Source organism: Pararge aegeria, chromosome 17 (genome assembly GCF_905163445.1).
Source record: "Pararge aegeria chromosome 17, ilParAegt1.1, whole genome shotgun sequence".
Classification (NCBI taxonomy): Eukaryota; Metazoa; Arthropoda; class Insecta; order Lepidoptera; family Nymphalidae; genus Pararge; species Pararge aegeria.
In genome coordinates, this window is record NC_053196.1 from 14,551,661 (window position 1) to 14,565,346 (window position 13,686).

Sequence of the window (13,686 nt, forward strand, 5' to 3'; positions counted from 1 at the left end):
TCACCGACAGTTTTAATGATAAGCGCCAGTTGATCTATGTCAGAGTCTCCGGGGAATAGGGGATCGCCCGTCAGCATTTCCGCAAACAGGCATCCAATCGCCCAAATGTCCACCTCCGGGCCGTACCTATAATTGGAAAAAATGAAATTATGGATTTATTATCAACGATAAATATAAATTTACAAATCGTATGACCAAAATAGACGTTTCTGGCAAAGTGTGCACGAACCTATGCTCAGCGACCAGTAGCTCCGGAGCTCTGTACCATCTGGTTGCTACGTACTCCGTGTACGGTTCTCCAGGCGCAGCCAGAGCTCTAGCGAAGCCAAGGTCGCAAAGCTTTACGATTCCATTGTTGGAAACAAGCACGTTTTCTGGTTTGACATCGCGATGTATTATCTGCAATGAGAAATCAAAGCACGAGGGTGAAGTAGGTACAATCTGGTAAAGTCAAACACGAGGCCTATAGAACTACACAGTTTAAAAAAACTTACCTCAGTTATTTATGCAATACATATTGTCTAACCAATTATGCTTTCTTTTTATTCGGCTTGTGTATAGCTGATAAAGCGCAGTTAACTTTGGATTGAGGCAGGCGAAGCATTATATATATATATTAATTTAAGAAAGCTTGTATTGTTTATGTGCGGTATAAAGTCATTATGAAAAGAACATTATTTAGGCGTTTTGAAGCGAAAACCGGCGACATGGCACTACTTTCATCCAACAGAAAAATGGGCTAAGCACATGTTATTTGGACGACTAACGCCTACGCGTTATGTGAGATATCTGTTGTGTAAGACACATTGCTATTTTATTGCAACAGGCATTAAACCTCGTTGGTTCTTGGTAAACTGCCTTCATTTTCTCTTTTGTACAGATAAAGAACTATTTATAGGAAGGGGTTTGTTTTACAATTGCACAATAAACTCGTGGATTCCGATACTTGGCAGATTTCCAATACAAAAAATACTAAACGTCTTTATCAATAAGCAAATTCTTGCGAAACGCGCCCTTAATTTTGCAATATATCCCGTATATCTAAACAATCACTCACCGAATTCTGATGACAATACTCGATGCCCTTCAGGAGCTGGTAGAGGTGTTTTTTGGCAGTATCTTCGCCTAAACCGCCGGGAGACGATTCCAGTTCATCCAGTAGCGTATGATCCAAATATTCGAACACCAGATAGAATCGACGCTTTCGACGGAACACCTCTATCATGTTTACTAGATGGTCATGGCGAAGTTTCTGGAAAGTATACCTTTAGCCATATTACAAGTTCTGCTCGCTCGCAATCGACAGGTCGTTTTCGTATCAAAATCTTTACCGTAACAGAAAAACCGTCTTAATTTTACTTGTTTCAGGGTCGCAAATCCTGTACATCTAAATTTAATTTTACAAAAGTTCAGCCAAAAGGCCCAGCTAATGAGTTGAGAGTTGAAGGAAAATTTGAGCTTTAATATAATTTGAATAAGATGCCTCTTACTTTGATGTTAAAATACTTCGATGATCGAAAACGATTCTACGATTGCGAGCGCGCAAATATTAAACTGATACTTTTTTAATATGAGTGTAGACGCCAATGCCACGCCAAATACTCTAAGTCGGTCGTAATGGCTGGATTTATCATGTCCTAAAGCTCTAAGAGCCTGTTCCACTAACTTAAAATAAGTGTCGAATAGTTTATTCACCAATTTTGTCTCTGTCTCTGTAACTTAGTAAGAAAGTGACAAAACGTACATTTATATTATTCGAGACTGTTCAGAAAGTAGTGAAACAGGCCCTTAATGTCACCGTTTACAATGCCAGATAAAATAGTTCTTGAAAATGTTTTAATTATTTACAAACAAACTGCAATGCCAACTGTCGTTCGCTCTTCGTTACACTTTGAATAAACAATTTAATTTTCTATGAACCAATCATATCATTTAACTACTGTGAATTGTTTATTTATTTTTATTATTCCAGTGTCAGAACTGCTCTCAAACTTTACCGACGATGTTCCTACGCAAACGAACCCCAATATGTCTCTCTTTTATAATTTTCCCCAAACTTTGTGTTGATCGGAATGTGATTGGAGATAGAGGACAGAACTCATTATTTAAGGCTTAGCGATACTGAATACTTAATTTTTATTTAGAACTACAACTTAATTGAATGCCACATCAAAAAACAAAATCAAACGCAGACGAAGTCGCGGGCAACAACTAGTTAATAATAATTTTCAAATTGGTTCATTCTGGAAGCCATTACGCTTACCGTTTAACATTCAACAACTTACTAAACAGTTATATTGATAATTTAGCTGTACAATTTTTGCTTTTCTTTAGCAGATTAGCGTTTTAGAGTTGAGTTTAGATAAGGATTTCCTTAAAATAAATTGCATTCACTGTGTTACCCTCTATAGCTAAAGCGTATTTATTAATTACTAGCTTTTGCCCTGTTTAATAATAATTAATTTAATAGTATAGTATTAATTTAATAATAATTTTAATACATTTTAAACTGCCCCTGACAAGTCCTACAACTACCTACAGGATATATGCTAATATATTTTGACAGCCGATTGGCGCAGTAGGCAGCGACCCTATTTCTGTGTGGCCGTGGGTTCGATTCCCACAACGGGAAATGTGTGATGGAAGCGGTGATAGCGGATTGGGTAGGAGCTCGACTTCACTTTCGGGGGGCCGAGTTCGAATCCCAGCACTCTAACTATTCTATTCTAAGTTATGTGCGTTTTAAATAATTAAAACAACACTTACATCAACGGTGAAGTAAAACATCGTGAGGAAGCCGGCATGCTTGAGAGTTCTACATAATGTTCTCAAAGGTGTGTGGAGTCCACCAAACCGCACTGGGCCAGCGAGGTGGACTACGGCCTTAACCCCTTCTCATTGTGGGAGGACGCCCGTGCTCTGTAGTGGGCTGGTAATGAGTTGATGTGATGATGCTGATGATCTTTGTACCCATATCACAAGCTAGACGATTTGTGTATTGTCTTCAAAAAATTTACTAAGATCGGTGCAGTAGTTGAGATGACTAAAAGGCACACACACAGACTTCGCATTTGTAACATTTGAGTAGACTTCGATAATTTAATCTGTATACAAATTGTGTGCACAAAGCTCATTACTTAATATGTACTAGATTACAAACTAGCAGCAGTACCAGGTACTTAGGTACCAACTTTAAGCATCCTTATCTCTCGCAACGCCATCTTTTTGACGGCCGCGTCGTCTTCTGTCTCGAGGAACTTCTTGATGGCCACGAGTTGACCAGTGTCTCGGCGACGGCATTTCAGCACCACGCCGTACGAGCCCTCGCCTACCTGAAAAGAACCATTTAATATCATTAACTTAAGCACAGCATTCGATCAGATGTGAGATGATAAGCTTTACAGAGAGTATCGCCAAAGGCGGGCCTCGCTCCGCAATTAATACACGGTTGTCTACCTACTTCGATATAGAACGATTTGATTTAATTTTTGACGACCTCCGTGGCGCAACAGTGAGCGCTGTGATATATAACCGGCAGAGCAAATTTTGGAATTTATAACTTCTGAGTTTTTTCAATTTTAGTCGACTACACGGTTTATGAGTGTTCTTAATTCCTTGGATTTTAACTTCGAGGAAAAATGCTCTCTTCTTGGTGGCAAAAGATAGTCGCTTTTGTTTTATTCCTCTACAAGCTAGCCCTAGACTAAAATCCCACCTGGTGTTAAGAGATGATGAAGTCTATGATGGTAGCGGGCTAACCTGTTAGGGAGTATGGTAGTCGCACCCCTCATCGGTTTCTACGCGACATCGCAACGGAACACTACATCGCTTAGCGGCACGTCTTTGTCGGTAGGGTGGTAACTAGCCGCGACCAAAGTCTCCCACCAGGCAAAACATAAAACATCAGTTACTCTATTTTTACTCTGACTCGTTGTATAAGTTCAGAGATAACATATTTTTTTCATTGGACCAATTGACCCTTATTTGCTGTTTCGTTGATTCGTTGATAGTGTGTGAGATATTTTGTTATTATATTCTCATTCACGATACCTTTTCTTTTTATGATATTTATTTACTTATTTTCATATGCTGTGTTTACTTTTAAGAAAACATTACACTTAAATAGAATAGTTAAAATTTAAAAAACGGTTGTATTAGTATAAGTGTTTGTAAGTAAACCTAATAAATAAAATAAAATCAGTTCTCGGTCTTTCCCTACCAGTTCTAGTACTTCCTTATAGTGATCGACAAAAACATCAGCAACACTTACGACTGCCAACTGTTCGTATTTGTCCATTGCTCGGCTCCTAGGGGTGGAGGGGGTGAGTAGGCGACGGTCTATCATCGTGCCTGCAGCGATGAGGCATCTTCAACGGCTGATGATCCTAAAGGAAAAAAGGATCCTGTTTAAAATTAGTTTGCATATCATCAGAAATGAGGCGATACGTAGATAAACTAGAGTTGATGACATAGCTTAACGAGTCGCGAGCTGAAGTGGCAATAAAGTCCCAAGGTGCTGTACTGATGAGCCTGCTTTAAACCGGTAAACGCAGGTGGGCAGATGACATGAAGCGAGTCACAGGGAGCCGCTGGATTTTGGAATTCCCTACAAAAAGACGTTTCAGTCATCATCATCATAATATCAACCCACCACAGGCCCAATGCAGGGCACGGGTTGCCTCCCACCAAGAGAAAGGGTTAAGGCCGTCGTCCACCACGCTGGCCCAGTGCGGATTGGTGGACTCCGCACACCTTGGAGAACATTATAGAGAACTCATAGGCATGCGGGTTTCTTTACGACGTTTTCCGTCACTGTTGAAGCAAGTGAATTTTAATGACTTTAAACGCACATAACTTAGATAATTGGGAGGTGCGATGATAATTGAGAGATTCGAACTCGTCCCCCCCCGAAAGTGAAGTCGAGCTCCCTCCCAATATAGAAAGAGAGGTTTTCCTCAGGTAAACGATGAATGAATGAGTACACTTACACTTTTATTGTACACCGCAGAGAAAATTCACTGAGATACATATACAATAGCACAATAATATAGAAAGTACAATTTGGCGTCTTCATCGCTATATATATATCTATCTATATCTCTCTATGATCCCTATGATCCCTTCCAGGCAACCAAAGTCATAGGAGAAAATGCTAAGTATAGGTAATTGGTAGGTACAACATATATATAAGCAAAATATTATGATCTAACAAAATAAACATATAACATTAGTACCTACATATAAAAAACGATTAATCTTTGCTGCTTGACTTAACTTAACTTGTGATATTTTCAATTTACTTACATGTTTTCTCTATATTTCCCTGATTAATTGTGTTGCTACCATACGAAAGAGAATCAATAAGTATCAAAGTAAATTGACACAAAGATGTGAAAAAGCCTCGAAAAAAACTGATAGTTCACTGACAAAGGAAGTTATACAACTGACAATAGTTTGGTCTTCACCGTAGAGTTTGTCATTCAATGTTGTGAATAGTTAATATTCCGGACGCTGGTACAAGTTAAAAGCTGAAAAGTTCTGTTTATTTTTCCAAACCACATCGCCTTTAAACAGCAATACTTCATAGGGCAATAACACATCCTGAATTGAACTGAACTGTGTTCTGTGCCTTGTGCAATTGCTGCTTAGTGGTAGAAATAAGCATGGTGGTAGTTCCCATATAAATAGTAAAATAAATTAAAAGTAGAAATAAAAAGATCCTAGTTATGAAATCAATATGTAGCTTCAAACCAGCAGGCATTAAAATAAAAAAGTTTTGTGTCAGATTATTGGAATAAAGTTTTGAACCAAGTATTTATTAATAATTTTATTTTGTTATTCTGATTCATGTTTTAATGATGTAACCTAAGAATTAGGTATATGGTTCCAATCTCTTGACCTTACAAACCTTCAAAAACATGATCAATTCAAATTGGGGTCATGATATGAGCACAGCGATCCACTTTTTGTTGTACTAATAATTTTAATCGATCGCATTTGAGTCCACCAATCCGCGTCAGCTAACTGGGTCAGCGTGGTGGACTACGGCCTTAGCCCCGAGTCATTGTGGGAGGAGACCTAAGCCCTGTAGTGGGCCGGTAATGGGTTCTTATGGAAGGGCTGTATCTGATTTCTTTCAGTAAAGACTATGGCAGTGGTTTACTCAAAAACTATTAGGTTTTCTGTTTCACAGATAAGCCTCGGAGACAGTACATAATGTACATCTAAAGCCTTTGAAGTATTATTTCTGTTTTGATTTACAAATTGTATGTTTTACATGCTAGCAACGTGATGCAGACAAAATGTCAATGTACTGCCTTAATTACGAATATAATAGTTTATTAACAAATTCCGCTATTCGCTTGTGCTTTGGCATGGTTAATAATCGAAGGGCTAACATCTTGTTCTTCCCACGGTAAATCCAGTAATGTAATATCGCTAATGAACACCACAAATCCTTATGTGGGAATTATGTACTTTAAAATTTATTAAGACACAAATTGAAATTAAAAAAATAAACTATAGAAACTTAAAAAAAACTACTACGCCGCACGTACGAGACCCGTGTTGCGACAAATCAATGATTGGAATGATATCTATTACTAGTAACGCCAATTTGTAATAAAGCAATAAGAATATTCTTAATTTATAAACATACAACTTAATAACAAAAAACGCATAAATAAATATACTACGAAAATACACACATCGCCATCTAGTCCCAAAGTAAGCGTAGCTTGTGTTACGGGTACATAGATGACTGCTGAATATTTTTATGAATAATGTACATAAATACTTACAATATACAGATGTACAGCCAGGACACTGAAAAACATTCATTTTCATCACACAAACATTTATCACATGCTTGTGTGATGAACATGAACTGCTGACATGCATGAGCTGCCGACTGCGCTAGTCGGACTTTCAAAACAACACCCAAGATAAGACATAGTGCCATGGGAATGTTATTCGGTTGAAAAGGGTAATGGACAGATAGACTGAGTCATCCTTTAAGGATTCCGTTATCCAGTATTGGGGGGGGGGGGTGACACCAGTTTGAAAACCATCGCTTTTCTTTAGGAATCGGTTAAAAACGATAAAGCTGCAGTGAAACTAAAATTAGAGATGACATTTTATAATATCTAGCATTGAACTTTTTCCAATGTTGCATAAATTATAGGTGGGGGTACACCGAGCTATTATTTCATAGTTAGCAAAGTTCAGGGACACTACTGCAAAACCAGTCGCTATTATATTTAAAATTTCAATAATGGGATATTGTTAAATATATAAAACCATCTTTCCGGTACTACCATTACTTATTTAGATTTATGTAGCAATGTAACCATAGTGTATTCGTTAATTGTGGCTTTAATAATGTCGCATCGGTGGGCAGGAAACATCTCTAATAGGAAAAAAAGGTTGTACTAAGAGCCCCATTCACGGGCGATTCATTGCAGCGATCGATTACGACCGAATCGCAGCGATTCATTGCTGAAAAACTGTCGTCCACGCACTTCTTTGACTCGTTTACAATAGGACCAAGCATTACAGAAAGGTAGTAGAACTTTTTGTGACAGAGGTCGTCCGGGGAAGTACTATCATTACTTATGTCTAAACTCAATCATGCAGGTTTCAGGACATTTTGTAAATTACGCTTTTTACGAGGCTTTTTGTACCTATTATTGTTATTTTTAAAAGGTATTTTCATATCAACCCACTACCGGTACAAATGGCTACAGAGCACAGGTCTCTTCCCACAAGAAGAAGGGATTATGGCCGTGGCCCACCACGCAGGCCCAGTACGGGTTGGTGGACGCCACACAACTTTGAGTACATTATGTGGAAGGCATGCAGGCTACCTCACGATCTTTTCCTTTTGAAGCAAGTGAAATTTTAAAAGCTTAAAACACATAGATGGGCACTTTTGATGCGTCGATTAAATACAAAATATGAGCAGTGAGTAGTGATGGCGATAACTACATTCGTAAACTTAAAACTAAAGCTACGAGGGTTCCAAACGCGCCCTGGTCTAAAAAGAAGCCCACAACAAACTTAGTATTATACATCGGGTATTCTTTTTGTTATCACCATCTCACATTGTCATTTGAAAATATTTAAGAAGCAACCTGGTTAGAGCACACCCTGTTCACATCCCAGCTATTTTATCGTTTACGTAATCCTTTATACTATAATAGGACTTTTCTATAAGCTTTCGCTTAATACAAACTTTGACATCCCCAATATATCAACCGGTAGTTTATCGTAAAATAGTATACAATTTCCTTTAAATGAATTGCTTATTTTATGTAGTCTAGAGTCAGTTCAGGGGGAGGCCTACGCCGATGAGGCGACTTCTACGTTAAATTAGATTTAAGAATAAGACATTAAAAGACATAGCAAAATTAACTTTATACTTATACCTAATTTTTATCAAATATATTTAAATTTGTAATAATGAGAGAAAAATGTAATAATGTATTTATAAGGTATATAAAGGCTTTTTTTTATTATTTTATAGTGTCAATACAAGTTTATTGCACTGCAAGTTTATTTTTGCTTCTAACGTTCAAATTATTGCTGTCAATATTTGAACCTCTTCAAATTTATCTCTTAATGACTCATAAAAATATTCATCAGTCATCTTAGTACCCCTAGCGGACCCCTGCGGCTTCGTTCGCGTATGAGTCAATCAAGAAGCTAGAATAAATCACATGTTAACATCATAATCATCGAGGGTATCTATGTACCTCCTATTGTTTTACGTAGTATTTTAGTTGATACAAACATACATCCATCCATACATCCATCCATACATCCATCCTCACAAACTTTCTCATTTATAATATTAGTAGGATGGTACGCGTGCATTCAATCGTTGTCCCATATACCTTGCGACTAACAGTTATTTGTGAAGAGTTATGTTCTTTATCACCGAGCAATATTTATCAGATCCTTATTAAAATAAGACCATACATGCTTGATAGTATACACTTTCAAATAAAAAGAGAATTATAAAAATCGGTTTAAATTTAACGGAGATATAAACGAAAATTGATAAAAAGTTTCATCTCATTTCCCGGAGGAAACTTATTGTTTATCGGGGTAAAAAGTGGCCTATATGTTGACCCGAAATGTCAACTACCACTATACCAAGTTTTATTTGAAATCGTTCAGTAGATTTTACGTGATGCCCGGACATATAGACAGACAGACAGACTGACACTATCGATTATAAAGCATCCCCCGGTCAAAATTTTCAAAATATATCAAATGTACAGAAATCTTCCAGTTACAGTTTTACTATAAGTAAGTATAGATTATTTACAACACGCAGACGAATGGTGATGATGTTAAGGCTCAATATCAGACAATGTTAGCTAACAATAACATATAGTTTACTTAGTAATAGCCAGCAAACAAAACATTTGGGGAGGTCACGGTCATATTGACACCAGTGGGAACCATTAGAAATATATTAGGAAACTTTATCAAACTGCCTAGTGATTAGCAGGTTTTACTAACGATTTCGAGGTCGTGGGTACGAATCCCTGGTTGGCCCGAAAATTTGTTCCACATTGGATTTTCCTGGCCGAGTGCCGGGAGCCGATGAGTTTAAACACGGTGGACACTTCACCAACTCATATAAGTAAAAGAAGAGTAAGTGCGGTGGTATGCATGGGGATTTCCCCACGCTGGGCTCTTTAACGAAGGTAATGTATAAGGTTTGAAGGCGGCAAAAGCATTTAAGAGAATTGTTTAGGTGAAACTATTATTATTTAGGCCAATAGATGGCGCTTTATATGTGGTTGAAAGCGCAGTCGATTAGCTCGCCGAAAATTGCCAGTAGCCCATAAAAATTTAATCTACTTCTTGACTTCGTCCGCGTGGAAATTTTGATGTGTATGTTTATTATTATATGATGGTCATTCTCTAACCCCTTGAAGTACCACTATGTACAAAACATTACTATCTCTTGCTCTGTGGTAAACAAATACAAATCTATAAAAAGTAGCCTATGTGCAATCCCAGGTTTGTTCTATATCTTTGACGGCCGAGTGGCGCAGTGGGCAGCGACCCTGCTCTCTGAGTCCAAGGCCGTGGGTTCGATTCCCACAACTGGAAAATGTTGGTGTGATGAACATGAATGTTTTTCAGTGTCTGGGTGTTTATCTGTATATTATAAGTATTTATGTGTATTATATTCATAAAAAAATATTCATCAGCTATCTCAGTACACAAGCTACGCTTACTTTGGCGCTAGATGGCGATGTGTGTGTATTGTCGTAGTATATTTATATCTGTGCTAAATTTCATCCAGATCGGTTCAGCCGTTCTTACATTATGTAATAATATACATCCATAAAAGCTTTCGCATTTGTAATATTATTAGTATAAAATCGGTGGCAGCTCAATATCAGGGGGGGTGGAGTTCGAATCCCAGCACGCACATCTATCTTTTCTAAGTTATGTGCGATTTAAGCAACTTAAATATCACTCGCTTCAACGGTGGGGGAAATCATCGTGAGGAAACCTGCATGGCTGAGAGATGTTCTCAAAAGTTGGGTGGAGTCCACCAATCCGCACTGGGCCTGCGTGGTGGACAACGGCCTTAATCCCTTCTCATTGTGGGAGAAGACCCTGCAGTGGGCCGGTAATGGGTTCACATGATAATACCTTTTAAAATAACAATAATAGGTACAAAAAGCCTCAAGGTATACCTAAATTACAAACTGTCCCGGGACATGAGTCGTCCTTGGACACTTGGACTGGTAATGTAACACACCTATTATAGGCCACATACATTAAAAATAACTCATGTACGACCCTTCAAGTACACATGTCGACATTGACGGTAGAGCAAACGCTATAAAAAATGTACATTCACCAACATGTCACGTGTCACGCAGATCGGGCAGTGTCGTGCGCGTAATGGCCCCACCACGAGTCAATGTCAACCCCCGTAATAACTTTATAGCTTTTAAATTGACGTACGAGTCATGTACAGAAACTGGGTAAATAAGTTTTTGAATTATAAATGGAGAAAATATTAAAATGCACCCCTGATAAACTTTTTACCGAAATACGGAAGTGATTATGTAGGATAAATATAAATAAATAATTAAATATACTACTATATTATGAAATATTATCAAAAATTATATAATAATTAATTTTTATAATATACTAGCGTACCCAGCCCGCTTCGCCGGTCTAGATTTTGCTTTATTTTATTTAAACAATAAACTTACATCATTAAATTTTTAATAAAAGCTGTATTTGACAGTTTGACAGTTCAAAAATAGGAGTGCTCCGATCGTCACCAAACTATCTCTAGATATATAAAAGAAAAAGTGTGTGGGTATGTTCCGTAAAGGCTCCGAAACGGCTGGACCGATTTCAATGAAACTTTCAGGGAATCTCCGGATTGACCTGGCGAGTAATCCTGTAAAGTTTGGTGACGATCGGAGCACTCCTATTTTTGAACTGTCAAACTGTCAAATACAGCTTTTATTTACTATGATGATATTCTATTGTTAGGTGTACATGGGTGTAGATAATGATCTTCACCCGCTCGAGAAGAGAATAGAAGAGAATGAATATGGAGAGAAATAAATTATTTAATATATTATGATACTTAAAATAAAAATTGAATGATGTAAGTTTATTATTTAAATAAAATAAAGCAAAATCTAGCCCGGCGAAGCTGGGTACGCTAGTTATTCAGAAATATATTTATCTGTCAGATGACAGATAACACAGTACCCATAACACAAGCTACGTTTACTTTGGGGCTAGATGGCGATGTGTGCGTCGTCGTAGTATATAAATTATTTATTATTATTATTATTATTATAGTATTCCCTGCAGTTCAATAAATGGCACTACTAGTACGGCAATCTGACAGCGATTACTTACCGTCCTGCCGACCGGCAAAGTTATCCAAGCCGAGTTTCCATTGGAATTTATTCCAACGTTGACACGCGACCTACACAGCCGTAAAGAATATTTGTTTTGTCCTTTTTTAGCGGGAACAGCTTCATCGGCAAAGGAAAGTCTGCTGAAGCTCAAAATAAAAGTAATTGAGACATACTTTTACAAGTTCTTTTGGAACTTCGCTGCGATAACGTTCTGCGGGAAGCGACTTTATCGGAGGCTATAAGTGTAAGGTTTCAAGTTTACACACGTGACATCGGCATTATGTTCCTTTATTCCAAGTATTTCTGTTTAATCTGTACAAATGTAATCTTTTTACAGAGATAACATTTGTGTTTCTATCTCTTTTTTTAGAGTATTAATTAACGGGCCAAGCTGATGGCCAACCTGATGGTAACAACTACAATATATATATTTTTTTAATTTAATAAATATATATACTACGACAATACACACATCGCTACCTAGCCCTAAAGTAAGCTTAGCTTTTCTCATGGGTACTAAGATGACTGATGAATATTTTTATGAACAATATGCATAAAAACACCCAGACACTGAAAAACATTTATACCTATCACACAAACATTTTCCAGTAGTGGAAATCGAACCCACAGCCCTGGACTCAGGGTCGCTGCAAACTGCGCCAATCGGCCGTCTATATATATTGGATAGAAGCAGGCGTTACTTTGCGAAAATCAGATGAATCTGTATGGTCCACCCCAAACAGATCTTCGGCAATGTATCCTCTACGCATGTTTCGCTCCGAAACCGGAGCATCCTCAGGAAATGTTGACTTTACAATGAATAATTGTTAAAGCATAACAAAAAACAAGAAACAAAACAACAATCGTGGCGCAATCTATCAATCGCACCAGACCAGATTAAGCGATACTCTTTTTTTCTTTCAGTTATATAACTCTTGCTTGGATAAATAAATATTGTTAAAAATTAAGAAAAAATAATATAATATTTTTACGCTAAAACCACGAAATTGATTTTCATAAGACTGTATAAATCAGAATAGTACATAGTTTATTTTATAAATTAGCTTAGAAATAGCACAAAATACGACAAGTAAGTAAGAAAAATTTTGCTATCTCAGAACCATCTTAGTGTGCGCTGCATAAACTATTACAGTTGGACGAAGACAATGCTGGGTTTGTTTCTCTTTACAAGTTTGAAAAAAAAAAGTGCGTGTTCTTATGTACACGCGTTAGATGTTATACTTCTTTGGCGTAACAATATAAAAATCTATATTATAACGCATGATCTAGTTATCTCATTATCGGACAACCGAACACCGAAACCGAACCGAACCGAACATTTAAATTTGAGATTTTTGTACAATTGAAACAATTAAATCACCGGAATGAGCCCGCAGGCTTTGGCAATTGAAAGTCTACACTGTCACACCTTTTAAAAGTAAAACTTAAATGTTACTGACTATAGCTAACTTCAGGGTGTCGTTTTTTATGTGACGGCGTGCGCGCGCGTCGTAAAAATTTACTCTCATATTTTTTTCCTAATGCGCCAAAAGAAGTATGACTTTAAAAACAATTCTAAATTCACGGGAAATCAGAAATCGGTTATCCGCTAGTAGACAATAAATTGTACAATAATTAGTCAATCGAACAATAATTTGAACCAATGCTCAAAAGCAACCGATCAACAAATCGCATGCATATATTACGATTTGATGATTTATTAACGAGGGGGTATAAAAGTCATTTAAATTATAATACTCTT

At 37.3% G+C, this 13,686-nt stretch overlaps 1 protein-coding gene across 1 annotated transcript in view; it reads right to left on the reverse strand.

The window, feature by feature from the left end:
• Window positions 1-13,686, reverse strand: part of LOC120631208 (cyclin-dependent kinase-like 1) — a 44,846-nt gene that overhangs the window by 13,346 nt on the left and 17,814 nt on the right. Inside the window, exons 2-6 of the mRNA XM_039900687.1 lie at window positions 4,271-4,385; window positions 3,192-3,332; window positions 1,058-1,252; window positions 230-399; window positions 5-126 (exon numbers count right to left, since the gene is read on the reverse strand). Of these exons, the coding sequence (XP_039756621.1) occupies window positions 5-126; window positions 230-399; window positions 1,058-1,252; window positions 3,192-3,332; window positions 4,271-4,345 (703 nt within the window). The 5' untranslated portion in view covers window positions 4,346-4,385. The remainder of the gene's footprint in view (window positions 1-4; window positions 127-229; window positions 400-1,057; window positions 1,253-3,191; window positions 3,333-4,270; window positions 4,386-13,686) is intronic.